This window comes from Podarcis tiliguerta, assembly GCF_965153285.1.
Source record: "Podarcis tiliguerta genome assembly, chromosome: 2".
NCBI classification, from domain to species: domain Eukaryota; kingdom Metazoa; phylum Chordata; class Lepidosauria; order Squamata; family Lacertidae; genus Podarcis; species Podarcis tiliguerta.
Genome location: NC_139535.1, coordinates 115,964,819 through 115,980,885, shown reverse-complemented (window position 1 = coordinate 115,980,885; position 16,067 = coordinate 115,964,819). Strand labels below are relative to the sequence as shown.

Below are 16,067 nucleotides of genomic sequence, written 5' to 3'. Positions count from 1 at the left end.
GCCAGGCTCCCCAGGCAATCCAATCAAGTGACCATTAAACAGGTATTTTATGCTTTCTAATAGATCAGGCTATTGTGTAGTCCAATAATTAGATTAGACCACATTCCACCTGGCACACTCTGCAGTGTACCAACCTTCTCTACCCGTTTTAAATTTTTTCTAATTCATTTCATGAAAAAAGGCAAGCTTCAGGATCCATGAAAACACCAGATACATGAAAGTATATATGCCTTGATTTAGCAGGAATGATCCCTTATAGAGTTAAATTGACTAATTTGGACAAGAGCCCTTTTTAGAATTTTTTTTACAGATTGGTTTGAAAAGTTGAGAACCATGGTGCTATCTAAATTCTAATTGGACTCAGTTTGAATTCGACAAGTGTATCCAGACTGCAACCAGCTTTTTTGTCCCTTAAGAGCAAGTGAGCAACTTCCCCACAGTGCAAGACCAGAGCCTATAATACTAAAATCCCATAGAAAGGTCAAGGCAAGGACATCTCTCTCATGACATGTCCAAACCTGTACAAACCTATGGCAAGGTGACATGGTTTATATGAAAGCCCTAAAGGGATTCAACATGGATTGTTGGTACTGTGGTATGATGGAGGAGAGCTACGTAAGTTTGACACCTGAAAACACACAAAAAGGCAGAAACAAACCAAACTGCATTTTCCATTCGTTATTGGACCTTCCTGCGAAGTGAAAAGCATAGACCACTCTTGAGTAAATGTTTATCCCAAAGTGTTAGAATTCCGCAAGTAATTTAGTAATGTAGCAGGAAACCCCCCCCCCCCATCATTCAGTTTGTACAAACTTCACACACACTCACACTCACACACTACATACGCTACACTTCTGTTATAAATTCATAGAAAATCAACCATACATCGGATTTGCACTGTTCCACTTTTATTTTACTCCATGAAGGAAAGACTACAAAATGGGGAAGGTTTGATACAGGGCGCCATAATCCCTTCACCATACCAGCACATCCACAGGAGCCCTGCCCAGTTGCTATGCCAACCCTGATGATCCCTGACAGAAGACAATCAAGATCACAAAGAACTTGCATATGGGGGTGGATTCAGCACAGACTGGAACAAAGGACAATGATCAGATCTTCCCTCAGGGGGCAGGAAACTGTGACTACCTTTTGTCTTCAGAAAATGACTCATGGGGAGGGGTAGAAGGGAACCAGCCAGGTGACAGGACACTCAGGTTACCACCACAACTCCTCCCTCAACCCCTCCTTTCTGTAATGTATGCATGATGTTTCTGGGGGTGGGCTTGACCTAGAGGATAGGAATTTCAAAAGTTTTTATAAGGTCTTGCACACCATTTTCTGTGTCTTTCCTCTCTCCTGCAAGTGAGGGGAACACCCTGTTGCAAGAGTTCAATAAAGGCCAAGCCTACAGGCTGCTGATTTGCTCCAATTTACTCTGGTTGGTGTCTTTACTTTTTGTCCAAGGAAGCCCTCGGATTTTTCCGGTAACAGTAACAAAATGCAACATGTGTTATTTTTATGTGATATCCTATATTTACACAAAGGCATCCATTTACAACATACCATGTTATTATTTGTGGGGCAAAATTTTTTAAGAAAAGTTCTAGCCTCAGAGGGGCATATTGTGATAGGAATGTTGAGGTCTTAGATATATGTTAAATGTTCATAAGTGTACCAGCCAAGTATGTACATAGATCAGCACAGGAAGACCGACCTGAAACCATTTTTGATTCCCAAACTGACCTCAATTTCTCTGCAAGGTCAAAGGAAAAAGGAAAAGCCTCCCCATTGTCTTTTCCTTCACAAATCCTGTCTTAAGGGCCCATTTAAGATATGAATAGGGTGTGAGCCTGACCTGGCTCAGGAACTAAGTATTTATCATTACAAAAGACTGGCCAGGCTCCCCAGGCAATCCAATCAAGTGACCATTAAACAGATAACCGGCAGACAGGAGGTAAACAAAGTACTCAGATTTCTTCTGTTGACCAGAAGGGTCAAGACCAGAAGGGGTCTTGAGCTACACCCCTTCTGTGATATATGTTGTTTCTGGGGGTGGTCTTGATCTACAGGGTGGCAATTTCAAAAATCTATATAAGGGCTTGCACACCATTGTTCTGGGTTCCTCTCTCTCCTCCCTGTTGTGAATAAGGACCCTGTTGCAACAGATCAATAAAGATCAAGCTTACTAGCTGCTTTGCTTCTCAATATTCTCTGGTTGGCCTCTGTTATTTTCTCCTACCAATAGTGAACCTATGTAAGGACTCTATATGGGCTCTTGGATACCCCATAAGGGAAAAGGGCAGATTTTGGTTTACAACAGTGTGTATAAGAGAGGAGATAAAGTTTAGCTGTCCTGGTCCAAACTGTACAGAGCTTTATTCACCAGCACCTTGGATTTAGCCCAGGAAGTAACTGGCAGTCGGTGTAATTCCTTCAGCAGCGACATTAATATTGTTGTGCATTACCCCAATCGGTGCCAGATTTCAGGGCTTCCAGGCGCTTACCTAGGGTTTGATGTCCTTGCGATGAGGGGCAGCACAGACTACGAGGTCTTTAGGATATACAGTGGTACCTCGGGTTAAGTACTTACCATATTTTTTGCTCTATTAAGACTCACTTTTTCCCTCCTAAAAAGTAAGGGGAGATGTGTGTGCGTCTTATGGAGCGAATGCAGGCTGCGCAGCTATCCCAGAAGCCAGAACAGCAAGAGGGTTTGCTGCTTTCACTGCGCAGCGATCCCTCTTGCTGTTCTGGCTTCTGAGATTCAGAATTTTTTCCTCTTGTTTTCCTCCTCCAAAAACTAGGTGCGTCTTGTGGTCTGGTGCGTCTTATAGAGCGAAAAATACGGTAATTTGTTCCAGAGGTCTGTCCTTAACCTGAAACTGTTCTTAACCTGAAGCACCACTTTAGCTAATGGGGCCTCCTGCTGCCGCCGTGCTGCCGGAGCCCGATTTCTGTTCTTATCCTGAAGCAAAGTTCTTAACCTGAAGCACTATTTTTGGGTTAGCGGAGTGTGTAACCTGAAGCGTATGCAACCCGAGGTACCACTGTTGATCTTATTTACAACCTGAGCCTACGTTGGAGGGGCTCACAGCATTAACACCCCAAGAGGATCTTCTCCCATAGCCACAGGCTTGGATTCAAGCAAAAATCCAGCATGGTTCTCACTCTCTGGCTTCTGCCTGCTCCTAGCCCAGCTCTCCCACATTTCTCCTCCTTCCCACTCACTACCAGCCAGGGAGGGAGGGTCCATTTGCCCCTGGCACGCAGCTGGTTGTAGCGGGGGGAGGGGGGACCTCGAAGCGGAAGCGTGAAACCATCGCTTAAAAATTTGCCAGCGTAATTTAAGACGTGCAGAAGGTTAAAACCACACTGGCATAGACTAAAACGAACAAAAAAAAGGCTCATGTAAGTCCCTCTTCTTTGCGTGTCCCTCTAGCATTTTTGCCTCTATGGCGCTTCTTCGAGTCCGTACGACGATCGCCATAGAGATGGGAGGCATCGACCGACGCATCTGAAACGTAACTGTCAACGTAACGCCCCGCCCCCACCCCTACGCAAGCCAACACCGGAAGTTCGGCACGCATATCCTCTTCCTTTCTTTCTCCCAGCGGGAGAGGAAACGGAAGTACGCACGCACGCACGCACGCCCAGGCTCTCTCGGGCGAGGTCACGCAAGCGTAGGCCGGTGCGCGTTGCGTGCGTCTCCACACGCATGCGTGGTTGTCGACGGCGACGGCGGCCATCATGGCGGTGTGTGGCGCGGCGGCTGCAGCAGGAGGCGGCGGAGGGCGCTGGTATTTCAGCCGAGAGCAGCTGGCGCGCAGCCCTTCCCGGCGCGCGGGGCTCGACCCAGACAAGGAGCTGTCGTACCGGCAGCAGGCAGCCAACCTGCTTCAGGATATGGGCCAGCGCCTGACTGTGTATCCATTGGGGGACTAGGCCGCGGCAGCTCGAGCTGGGGCTGGGCTGAGCAGGGTGCGGGAAGCGCGCTTGGGCCGCTGGGCGAACTAGGCCTCGCCGGGGCTGAAGCCTCTGGGGCGAGAGACCAAGCCCGGGGCCTCGCGCTGGTTCGCGGCCGGCTTAGAACGGGGCACGATATTAGGCCGCGTCCTACAAAGACCGCGCGTTGGACCGGTAGCGGGTGGGAGTTCGGACGCGTTTACGGCTGGCCGCGGAGGGTCGACTCCGCGATGCGGAGAAGGCTGGGGTGGAACTAGGTGGGGTCGGGGAGAGGAGACTAGGCCCTGAAGCCTGGATCGAGCTGCAAGGCCCGAGAGAGGAAGCAGTTATTGAGCAACAACTTGGAAGGCGCACTCATTTGTTAGCAGGCCGGCTTGGCTTGGGATTGCGAATCTAAGATTTGAGCTAAATTTTAAGAGCGTTATTTGCTGGTGGGAAAAGGGGCCAGTCTTGGTTCCTGTACGGACATTTCACTTTTGCGCAGGTTAATGCTAGTTGCACTTATTGCGGTGTATTTTTACAAAATGCAGCCAACGTTCCGTCAGTGTTTCTTGTATTAGGTTTCTTGATTATGGAAGAGTACATGTTGGTGAGCCCTTAGCAATGCTTTAAAGCTTGGTTCTGATTTCAAAGATGTGATTTAGCCTGGAAAATTTAACCTTTGTGTATGTGTGTTTAGATGTGTGTTCAGAGAGAGGGTCTATTTACTGTCAGTACAATCCTAGCCAGGTCTACTAGGAAATAGGTCCTTTTGTGTGTAGTGGGGTTTATTCCTAGATAAGTGGTATTATGACTGTAGTCTTAGTATAGTGAGTTTACTTAAAGGTCATATGGCACTTAGTGTGATTCCATGCATGTTTATTTGGAAGTCCCATTGGTGCTTACTCTATAGTAAGCACCAATATAATATTGCAGCCCAAAATTGCAATATAATAATTGCAGCCCAATATTGTTTTAGCATTTATTGGTGTTGAACTTCCTATGTAAGCCTGCATCTGAAAGATAGGTGTTCTAATCATTTTGTAGACATCTGGGATTTGTTAATGTGTGATGTACATTACCTCAAAAACACTGATTCACATCAGTGTGTGTTGTGAAGATTAGAATACATGGGGCAGTGCAGTCCCTTAAAACCTACAATTTGCAGATAACCCTTTTAAAATATGCTTGGAAAGCCTTTGCCTGCTTTTTCCTTAACCACAAGATACTAGTTCCCAACTGACTATCAATACGGCTATTGTCTACATGCATCGGTTCTACATGGTTCAATCTTTTACTCAATTTCATCGAAATGTAAGTATTATTTATTTATTTATACCATATCCATCTGACAGGGTTTCTCCAGCCACACTGGGTGCCTTCCAGCAAAGATTGAAAATTCATTTGTATCACTTGTATTAGTACTTTTTCTTAGTTAGAATTGTACATAGCTATGTTTCATATTCTCTCTTAAGATTAAGAGAAAGGGTGTGTGCTGAGTATTGTGGTGGAAATCTTTAAGGGTTTTATTCTATGTCACATTTTTCAGAAATTGATTACAAATAATTTATTATGAAGAGTGTATAAGAGCGAGGATAATCTCTCTATTAAACATCTGATCTCATTTTTCTGATCTAAAATACATTTAAGGTCGCTAGCAATTATACATAAAGAAGAACAGAACATGAACAGATGCATTTTGTGTTCACTAGTTCACACTAATAGTTAAACAATAAGATAATAGAAGAGTGAAATGTAGTAGCAACAGCAATAGCAAATCCATGAATGAACTTAGAGGCATCACCTAGGTCAAATGCTTATAGGAACAATACCATTTTGCTGATAAAGCTGATAAAGACAAAGAAGAAGAGAGGAAGGTAAACTTCCTGAGGCAACACATTTTAAAACTTGGATGCTGTAACTAACAGGGCACACATTCCATATAAAACTGGATGGTTTTAACCTAGGTTTCTGTTTCAATAGATCTGTATCAAGTTTGGTGATCAAGGTGGCTCCTAAATTGATCATCAACTTAGCAGTGGTCTTCACTTCAGCATCAGCAGTAGAATGCCCCAGGAAAACTCGAAAACTTGCACCCACAGTTTCTTGTAGAAGTTGTTCATTTTTGTAAATTAGTTTTCCTGTGATGATAAGACCTGGAGTCATAATGTTTTTAAGGAAAAAAATAAGCCTATAATTCCCAGAAACCATCCTCTGCATTAAATTATAGCTTCTACTGTGCATAATTTGTTCAGTGTGAAAACCCAGGTAGTTATATCCCAAATTAGCACTGGTTGTCTACTGTTGAATAGCTTTCATATTATAGCATGGGCTTTATACAGTCCAGTCTGTTCTGCAGGTTATGATGCCTTGCCAAATGAATCTTTTAATGTTTGTGTATACAATTCAGCTTATGGACATTTAGTCAAATAGTAGAACTACCAGTTCTATGTTGTTGTTAAGATACTTTCTCTGGACTTTTTGAGACCAAGGAGGTTTGCAGCCATTTGAAAGATGATGTTGCATTTAAATTTATTTTCTCTGTAAAGTCTGTAGCACCAGCTGCCCTTTTCCTGGCAGCCAAGGTGGAAGAGCAACCGCGAAAACTGGAGCATGTCATCAAGGTCGCTCATGCCTGTCTGCATCCTCAAGAGGCGCTTCCAGATACCAGGAGTGAGGTAAGTAACTGAATACCTGTGAAACCTATACAGTGCTCAACAAGTGAGGGAGGGGAAAGGACGAATCCTGGCAGTGCAAGTCCCCTGTGCTTCATTGGATCTAGAGTGCTACAGCTTTGTTGGAATATTATCTGAACAATAGTAATTAGTTCTTGAATATTGCTGGTGCATAGTACAGAAAGCTCTGGGGTTTTGTAAGCCAAATAGCTTGTCTGTCCTGTGTGTTCCTGCTAGAGTGTTGTGAATTAAAGCCAGATGTGTAGCACTGTTTGTATTAATGGGTGGATATTGCCTGCCAGGATCACCCTCTTATGGTGACACAGAAAACGTTGTTTGAAATTCATTCCTGTCACTGCCATTCAAACAGGAGGATTGTTAAGCATATTGTTTTACATCTCACCACAGCCCTTCCTGACAGGACCAGCACATCTAACCTTGCCAACAAGGGGGAAGCTTTATTCTGAAGCCAAATTGAAAGAAAGGGCCAATTTTTAACACACACTGATAACTTCATGGCAGTTGAAGCCATTATGGAATCAAGAGCAGCCTCTTGAGCAAGCATTGTGTCTATTGGGCACTTAACATTCCTGGGAATGGGATGCTTGTGCCAATTCTCTCCAGCATTGACTATGATAAAGATTCCCCCTTGATTTTTTTTGCCTCCCCAAGAGAGTGTTAGAAATATGCAGGCTTGATACAGAGTGCCTCATCACAAGTAACCTGCCTGTCCTCTCAACCCCAGGCTTACCTGCAACAAGCCCAAGACCTGGTCATTCTAGAGAGCATAATACTGCAGACCCTGGGTAAGTTTTTCCAAGCGGACGGGCTGCTTCATGAATCTCAGACCCAGGAAAGTTCCGCAGAGTGGAGAGTCTAATCCCAGTCTTCTTCACAGCTGGAGGGCAGAGGCACAGCTGGCCAGTGTGGGAGAGCATCAGTCCAGGCGACAAACCTCACAGTTTATGACTTGTTTGATATGTTTTGTTTAGGGTGAATTTATTGACATTCTTGTAAACCAATATGAATGCAAAAATTGGTTTGGGTTCTTTTTCAACAGGATTTATATTGTTCAGGTTCCATGCAGTGTACTCTGGATTGAAGGCTTAGCAACATGACAGCCTATTGTTCCAATTGTATGATTAGCTTGGTCATGCGGGGTGGGAACTGGATACCCCGACAAACTGACACGAATTGTTGATGTTGAGCTTTTGCTACTTTGTAACTAATTCAAACAGGTTTCTTTGATAGCTGAAACAATATTATTTCTATGCCTTTGGTAACCTCTTGGCTTACAGATACTATCTCTCACTGTAATTAGATGAATGATATGGTGCCCAATCTTGCTTGTTATATGCAGATATTTCAAACACTTTTTTGAAAACACCTCAGAGGTTTTCTTACAATCAAGTGGCATATAAATTTTAGTCCCCAATGTACAAAGAAGTTATCCCTGGCTGCAAGGGACACAACAAAATTATTCCAGTAACACTTTCATCAAAGAACATCGCAGAGGAAGAACTTGCTTAACTTAATTGTTGCTGGTAGTAGTTACTGTCTGGCAGAAGGCAAGGCTTCAAATAATTCTTTTTTTTTATTGTCTTTCCTGAGCCACTGCCCATTGGGATTTCTCAGACCAGTCCATAGCTGGGCCAAATATTTCCCATTAAAAGAAGCCATTTAAAAACTAGGTTTATACTCAGTGAACATCTGTTGCTTAAGAGGAAAACATTGCTTGTTGGTGTTTGGAGTGACAAGAAAAGCCCTCTTTCAGTAGATTGTAGAATTTTCTGATTTAGAATGTTCAGTTGTATTTTAGTATATTTGCAGCAGAGAATATGGTTGCCTTAGAAGCTAGACGTTTCTGTCATTTTCTTGTGCTGGATAACAGATTCATTTGAACCTAGGAAGATATTGTGCTTTCTTCTTGCTTGCAACTGAACACACAGCATGAGCTTTAATGGGGAAGAATGAGCAATCTGCTTGCCTCCCAGGATCCAGAGGCATTTGTGGTATGTAGAAGCACAAGTATGTTATATCCATGACCTAACTGTCACCTGTTTTTCTTCCAGGGTTTGAGATCACCATAGATCATCCTCACACTCATGTGGTGAAATGCACACAGCTAGTGCGAGGTAAGCAGTGATTCAACACTGCTGTGATTCTGGCACAGCACTTATGACACTTTCACACAGAAGTGGTTACGTTTCTTAGCCGACAAATTGTTTCTTGGTCAAAGGAACAAGTAAAATAAACAGAGAGGGTGTTGAACTTTCAGAGTATGGCAGTATTAAAGTGGGCATTTACAGCTGATGAGTATATATATAATCAAAGTAAATTCAGTATGCTGAGCTATTTCCCAATAGAAACATATTATTGTATATTAAAAGAGGTGCTTTGCAGCACTAACACGTGGTTTTCCTTTTTTCATTCAGCCAGCAAGGATCTGGCACAGACGTCCTACTTCATGGCTACCAACAGGTATGTGTTGAAGGCTCACTTTTATTAGCTTTTTAATTTGGGAATGTAGTTCTTGACAATTGCAGAAGAACATCCTTCTAAACTTATAGAAGAAATGCTTTATTGCGCGTTTGAATATCAGGGCAGTACAGAATAAATGAAGGTTTTGTTCTGAAGAAATCTCCTAGAAAATAAGTTGACAATGCTACTAGCCTATGTTTGTAGCCTAAACCAAAAAATAAACAGCTTTTATTAGGATTTTCCTGCTTGGTTACCCTGAAACAATTCTTGCTCACCATAGGTGGCTGGCTATTTATAATTCCAGGCTAAAATTGCTTTGCTACTAAGTGTGGATCAGACTGGATCTTTCCATCTAGAAGTTAGTGAACACTTAGCAGCATTCATCTGAGATGAAAAGAATTAGATTTTCTTTTGGAAGAAGCTAAATTGTTGGCTTGAGATGGCTTTTTTCAATCTAGAATTCTCCAGAAGAGAAATGCCTCTTCAGTATTTGAACCCTGCAACATGGTTGAAATAACTTTTTGGAACTATATTGTGTGCAAAGGCTGCCGTTCTATAGATTTTATATTTCATGTTTAGATTTTGTTCTGATAACCATTGCTCAGTTTAGTGCTCTTCTTGACAGTGTTTCAGACACTCATACAAACTAGTTTTCTCTGAATTCAGATGTGGCCTGGTATATGCAGCTGTTTAAAGGTTTCAGCTTTGTACTTCATGGAGGACTGAAGTAGGGAATTTTGTGTCTAAAACAGCAGTCAGCATCCTGAGGATTTTACTATTCTTTTTTTAAAGTAGGGCATATAGAAACTTGGTGACATATGTTGTGCCTTGTGAAATTTCAGAAGCCAGAGAGTAGATACATAGGCCTTCCTGTGACCAATTAATGGGGTTTGAGTTCTCTTTCTAATTTCTTCTTTCTCATTGACTTGTAGGAACTGAATTTTAAAAATGCAAAATAACATACATGTAGATTTGCTTATTTGGGTTACTTTGTTGCAGAGTATATAGTCAGCTGATGTGTAATATGCAAAGAGTACTAATTCTGCTGGAGATTAATTTATTTAGAAGGAGGGGGATGGAATGGGCTTGAGGCCTCATCCTTCTCAAAACGCTGCTTGCAAGTCCCATCACCACAGCAGTTGCTTCTTCCTCCGCACCTTTTTTTCATCCCAGGCAACTGGTGTAGGGGAGGGAAAGAGCAGCTGGCGCATCTCCCAAGGACCACTTTTGTCCCAGCAGACACCATTTACAAATCAATGCCTTGCCCTGTAGTGTGTCTCCAGAAGTTTGTTGGGATAGAAATGTACCATGAGTAAAGCAGCGCCTTGCCAGCATCTCTTTGTTATCAGGCTTCTGGGGCCCATTCCTATTAGGTTGTTGTCATGCAAGATGGTTTGATGCTCTGTGGAATTGGCCAAAGCTTAAAGGGAACTACAGTTTGTCTAATGCACAACTGCTTGACTGTTGGTTTTTGGATCTGATGCAAAAATCTACTGCCATCACTGATCAGATTGTCGTATCTGGAGGTTTCTGGCACTTTTTGGCCTGGTGAATAAAATTCCTTTGAAAAAGAGCCAAGTAGCCCAAATCTCTTGAGATTGTTTGGTGCTATTGGATAATCCAGCCCTGTGGAACCCCAAAATAGTAACTTCAAATGCAGCATTTTCCCTTTGCCCGCCCTGTTGGCCGTATGGGGGTCCTGGAGCTCCAGGCTGACGGGAGCTCCTGGAAAACCTCGTGGAAGAAGGCTGAAACAGTGTTGTTTTAAGCAGGGCCTGCTTGACGATGCAGAATAATTAAGGCTTTTAAAGCTGAGGGATGCTCACTTCTTGCAGTGTCTGTCCAGCGGGCGGTTGTGTGTGCTGCTGCCGTTCAGGCTTGGGAGCTTACAGCTTTCTGTTTCTCTCTCCCTGCTGGTGATGTCAGCCTTCACCTAACCACCTTCAGCCTGCAGTACACCCCTCCCGTTGTGGCCTGCGTCTGCATCCACTTGGCCTGTAAGTGGTCCAACTGGGAGATCCCAGTCTCCATGGACGGGAAGCACTGGTGGGAGTACGTTGATGGCACTGTAACTCTGGAACTCTTGGATGGTAAGTTTGGAGCAAGGTCAAATACATTCCCATGCACAATGAGGTATTTTATTACCTTGATATCTTACTTCTAAGGGACATTCTCACCAAGGTTTCCAGCATGGCAATAAAAAATTAAGTGGGATTAATTTGATAACTTGAGCCAGTATTATTAGTCCCAGGACTGCTCCATCTGTTGCTGGCAAGGGCAGAAGTTAAAGCACCCTTTGGGTTCTGGCTTGTAAATTCCATGCCTCTAACTACTTGGTGTTCTTGTGTTTATCTTGCAGAACTTACTCATGAATTCCTGCAGATCCTTGAAAAAACACCTAACCGGCTGAAACGAATCAGGAATTGGCGGGTAAGGTCCTCTTGAGCATGGCTTGGCAAAAATTGTGTGTGCTCTTCAGTTTGATAAGTAATGCAGAAATACAGTGGTGCCTCGCAAGACGAAAAGAATCCGTCCCGCGAGTCTTTTTGTCTTGCGGTTTTTTCGTCTTGCGAAGCAAGCCCATTAGCGCTATTAGCGCTATTGACAGTTTAAGGGCTATTAACGGCTATTAAAGGCTTAAGGGATTAGCGGTTTTGCTGCTAAAAGGCTTTTAGCAGCTTAGCGCTTCAGAAAAAGGGGTTTGGGAGCGAAAAAAACCCTCAAAATTTTTCGCCAATTTTAGTCTTGCGAAGCAAGCCCATAGGGAAATTCGTCTTGCGAAGCGCCTCTGAAGACGGAAAACCCTTTCGTCTTGCGGGTTTTCCGTCTTGCGAGGCATTCGTCTTGCGGGGCACCACTGTATATGTATAATAAACATCTTCTGGCTGTGAGGAGATGAATATTCAAGAGGTGTATGCTTCTCTACATAAACCCTTCTATATTTTTTTGAATTATCCAAAGGTTTCATCAGACAGGAAGCTGGGGTGTATAGACCCCCTTACTGCAGCCTTCTCCCATAATAGAATTTTCTAAAGTGGCAGGATCAAATGCTGTATGCTGTTGAAATGCGATGTATTCTATTTTCTTGCAAGACAATTTGTGAATGAAAAAAATGTTTATGGAAATGGCATGACAGGAATAGCTGCAACAAAACAGGGCAGCTCCTTCCTTCCTTCCTTCCTTCCTTCCTTCCTTCCTTCCTTCCTTCCTTCCTTCCTTCCTTCCTTCCTTCATCTGTCCAGGAGAGAGATCTGGCATTCTAAAGTTGGTACTGCTTTTGTTTTTTCCCCTAGGCCTGCCAGGCAGCTAGGAAATCAAAGCCTGATGATCAAGGTGATGATGATTGCCTCTCAGAACAGACCATTCTCAGCATGATCTCCAGAAGCTCCTCTGACACAACCATTGCAGGTCTGATGAGCATGTCTACTTCCTCGACAGCTGGAGGCCTTGCTTCGCTTTCAGGTGCAGCAGGCGACTCTCCAGGGGACCTTGGCACAGATGTGATGTCAGCAGACAACTGGATGGCTCAACACCCGTCACATAAATTGGAGGTCAGCCACAGGGCCAGTGAAATGTCTTCCAGCGCAGATCATCCACATCTCGACAACAGTAGTGGCCCCTTCTCTAAGCAGAGCATTAAAAGTGCACCATTGGCAAAAGTATCATTAAAGGAGTACCGTGCCAAACATGCTGAAGAGCTAGCTGCACAGAAACGTGAGCTGGAAAACATGGAGGCAAATGTACGTTCTCAATATGCCTATGCTGCTCAGAACCTGCTTGTGCAACAGCAGCGGGAACGGGATGTGCAGCAGCAAGAGAATAACCCATCTCCCATCATTCTGAAAATCCCATTGGGTGGCAGCTCTGATGGTTCTGAACGGCTCCCCACTGAAAAGCCTGATAAGACCTCATCTGCCCTCAAAGTTCGGCTGACTGCACCAGGGGACAAACCTGCTGTCTCTTCCTCCAAACCGGAGGAAATAAAAATGCGCATCAAGGTGCCGACTCTGTCGGAACGGCCGGGCTCTTCTGATGAAAGTAGCGGCAAGAGCCGAGGAGAGCACAAGGAAAAACATAAGGTCCATTCTTCTAACCACCACCACAACCACCATTCTCACAAACATTCACATGCACAACCTGTTGCCAGCACCAAGCGGCCAGTGGACTCCAAGCATGGTAACCAAAGTGGCATTGCATCCCATAAAGGTTTTGTCCCAATTTGTTCCTTCCGCAAGAGACCACTTTCTGAGGAGGCCTCAGCTGCAGCCCATGAACACCAGCCGAAAATCAGCAAGAATTCAAAAGGGCCCCCCATGCCGTTTCCCTTTCCCCAGCACCCTGGGCACAGCTTGGATGCAGCTGGTCTCCCTTTTGTCCAGGGCAGCAAAACCAGAGGGGCTCCTGGGAAACTGGACAAGAGCACTGCCGGGGCCAACGGGCATAACATGAACCAGGCCATTGATTACCAGGATACAGTGAACATGCTGCACTCCTTGCTCAGCGCACAGGGCATGCAACCCACCCAGCCTCCCACCTTTGACTTTGTACATTCATATGGCGAGTACTTGAACCCCAGGGCTGCTGCGAGTGTGGATAAGCCACGGCCGCCCCCTCTACCTTCAGAACCTCCCCCTCCCCTGCCGCCTCTTCCCAAGTGATTTCCGTTTTTAACTACTGAGGTTGGGCTGCCGTCTGCTGAGGGCATGTTGCTCATAGTGATCTCCACTGCCTTGTGTGAATGCCCGAACCCCTTTTTCAAACATTTTTATTATTGGTATGAGAATGTGGAGCCCTTGAAGCTGTGAAAAGATGCACCCATCTTTCTCCATGTGCTTCCCCCTCCCCTCCAGTCCTACTGGAAAGAAATGGGGATATGTTTCCTGTCAGACTGATTTGAAGGTCGTGAACCAACAGGAGATGGCATAGGGCTATTTAAAATTGTTGCAGTCTTTCTCCTAAAAGACATTTAAAATAATTTAAAAATAAGTTATATATGTTCTTAGTGTTGATTTTATTTTTCTAAGGTGGACAAAGGAAGGGGATTACAGCAGAAACTGAAATGAAGGCAGGGCTCATGGGCTCTGCGCGCTCCTTAAGTGTTACTTGTCCTGGTGGAAGTTGCTTCCCTCTGAATGGAAGGCAGGGAAGGTTTGATAGGATGAAAAGGCATGAAAACTCTCTGAGGAAGGCATGAACATTAACTAGAAGCGTAATGGTTGGGTAGGGGGTGGAGCTTCCCCCCCTCAATTTCTTCCTACTGTGGCTTTTGGTTCCTCACCAGTGAGTGTGGAGACAGATGGCAGACCCGTATTTCCAAGAAACTTTGGAAACAGCAAAGTGTGTGTTTTAGTTTCTGGCTTTGTCCAGCCCTTCCTGCTGAGCGGGAAGGATGTGGGAACGTGTCTTCCTTAACCTTTCACTTCCTGCCTTGACCACATTTCTTCCATTTGGGTGCCCTGCTACTGTGTGTCCCACCTAGCATAAGGCATTGAAAATAATTTTGATGGGACTCCGTTATAAAGGTGGTCAGGACTGTGTCTTCCTGCAGGAACTCTGAGGGTGCCTTCAAAAAAGAGGGTCTTTGCAGCAACTTATCTGGAAGTGGGGGTTAGTTTGGGAAGAGGAGTGGGAAGGGAGGCAGAAAGTCAATGTGAATGTTAGAACAGTAATCGTGATTCTGGGATGCTTTAAATTGTACTTAAACTGCATTATGGGATACGAGATTTTCATATTTGCTAGAAGCAGAAAAGGCATTTCAAAGTATTTGTAAAGACAGCAGTGAGTGGAATCAGGCATATTTGGATTGGAGAACAGAGGAGTGAAAAGAGCTGGTAAAACCTAAATGAATAAATGGGAACTTGCTGGTCTCCTCATTTAATGATGTCTGCCGACAATATAAACCTATGGCCAGGTTTACTGTGTCCTGACTTTGAGATCTACGGGAAAATGTGGGAATTGACCCTGTGTAAGTTGATTCAGAGACATATTCCAGCCTAAGGTTGTATCGCAAAAGGCATAACATTCTGACCTGATTCTCCAGTAGTGTGTTAAAGTTAAATGGGGTTATTCTTTTTAAAAGTGGCCATATATTTAGTGTTTCTGTAGATGACATCTGAGTGCTTGTTCATTTGACAGGATTCAGCCTTGGTTTGTCGCATCATAACAATTGGACTGAACACTTGGTTGGTACTCATAAATCCCAGCTTTGCTGTCCTTTGAGTATACATTTCCTAGTTCAGCAAAGTATTTCAGGGCATTCCCACTGCTCTGAAGAAACTTCCAAATTAAAGTCTGGAGGATTGTGTGGTGTAAAGCATTGTGGTTTTCTTAGCTGGAATGGAATGCTTTGACTAATACATATCAATAGGAATCTATTCCAGTGTGTTAATAGCAACTAAAAGTTGTGAACAAACAAGGCTAGCAATGGCCTAGGTCTGCAGTCTCATGTGAGAAAAGTTTAATTGCTGCTGGTTAGATAGAGTGTATCATGTTTAAAACAACAAAAGACACTCATCTGTGGGTATCTGTTTGGTTTTTATTGAAGTGTTTTCTCTTAATTTGGAACAATAACTATTTTCCCACCACCTCTTAATTTTTAAAGCAATGGTGTCTCAGCTGTTGATGGTCACAAACTTTGGCTCTGGTTTCACATAATCTTTCAGAAACTTTCTAATTCCCAGCTCATATTATTACTATTCTAAGTTTCAATAAATGTACTGTCTCCACAATTTGTCTGTTGTTCTATATTTCAACTGTTGCAAACTGCCTTGGACACATCCCAATATTTATATACAGCAGAGAAAATCTGTACAGAAGCATTGGGGAAAGAACCTTGTATCATATGCACCAGTTTTCTGCTTACAGTAGTCTGGGGAGTGGGGCAGACAGAGGGAAGTGGCCATGCTGGGCAAATTATTACCCCCCCCCCCAAGTAGCAGTAGCACAATACCACTTTTCACAAAGTAG

General features: G+C 43.9%; 1 protein-coding gene across 2 annotated transcripts; it reads left to right on the top strand.

Moving 5' to 3' along the window:
* The first annotated feature begins 3,646 nt into the window (after positions 1 to 3,646).
* Positions 3,647 to 15,829, top strand: CCNT1 (cyclin T1). 2 transcript variants are annotated; one of them, XM_083427488.1, is made up of 9 exons: positions 3,647 to 3,926; positions 5,178 to 5,259; positions 6,495 to 6,623; positions 7,366 to 7,426; positions 8,693 to 8,755; positions 9,056 to 9,101; positions 11,028 to 11,191; positions 11,461 to 11,531; positions 12,395 to 15,829. In XM_083427488.1, the coding sequence occupies exons 1-9, from the start codon at positions 3,751 to 3,753 to the stop codon at positions 13,757 to 13,759; spliced, it is 2,157 nt and encodes a 718-aa protein (XP_083283614.1). In that variant the 5' UTR covers positions 3,647 to 3,750; the 3' UTR covers positions 13,760 to 15,829. The 2 variants fall into 2 exon arrangements, 1 of the variants encoding a protein (XP_083283614.1); XR_014508006.1 differs by lacking the exon at positions 11,028 to 11,191 and having other exon boundaries at positions 3,706 to 3,926.
* Positions 15,830 to 16,067: the final 238 nt, after the last annotated feature.

Coding starts and splice junctions, on each gene's coding strand:
- CCNT1 (XM_083427488.1), top strand. CDS start 3,751: ATGGCGGTGTGTGGCGCGGCGGCTGCAGCAGGAGGCGGCGGAGGGCGC. Junction 5,260..6,494: donor TTACTCAATTTCATCGAAAT/GTAAGTATTATT, acceptor TTCTCTGTAAAG/TCTGTAGCACCAGCTGCCCT. Junction 8,756..9,055: donor ATGCACACAGCTAGTGCGAG/GTAAGCAGTGAT, acceptor TTTTTCATTCAG/CCAGCAAGGATCTGGCACAG.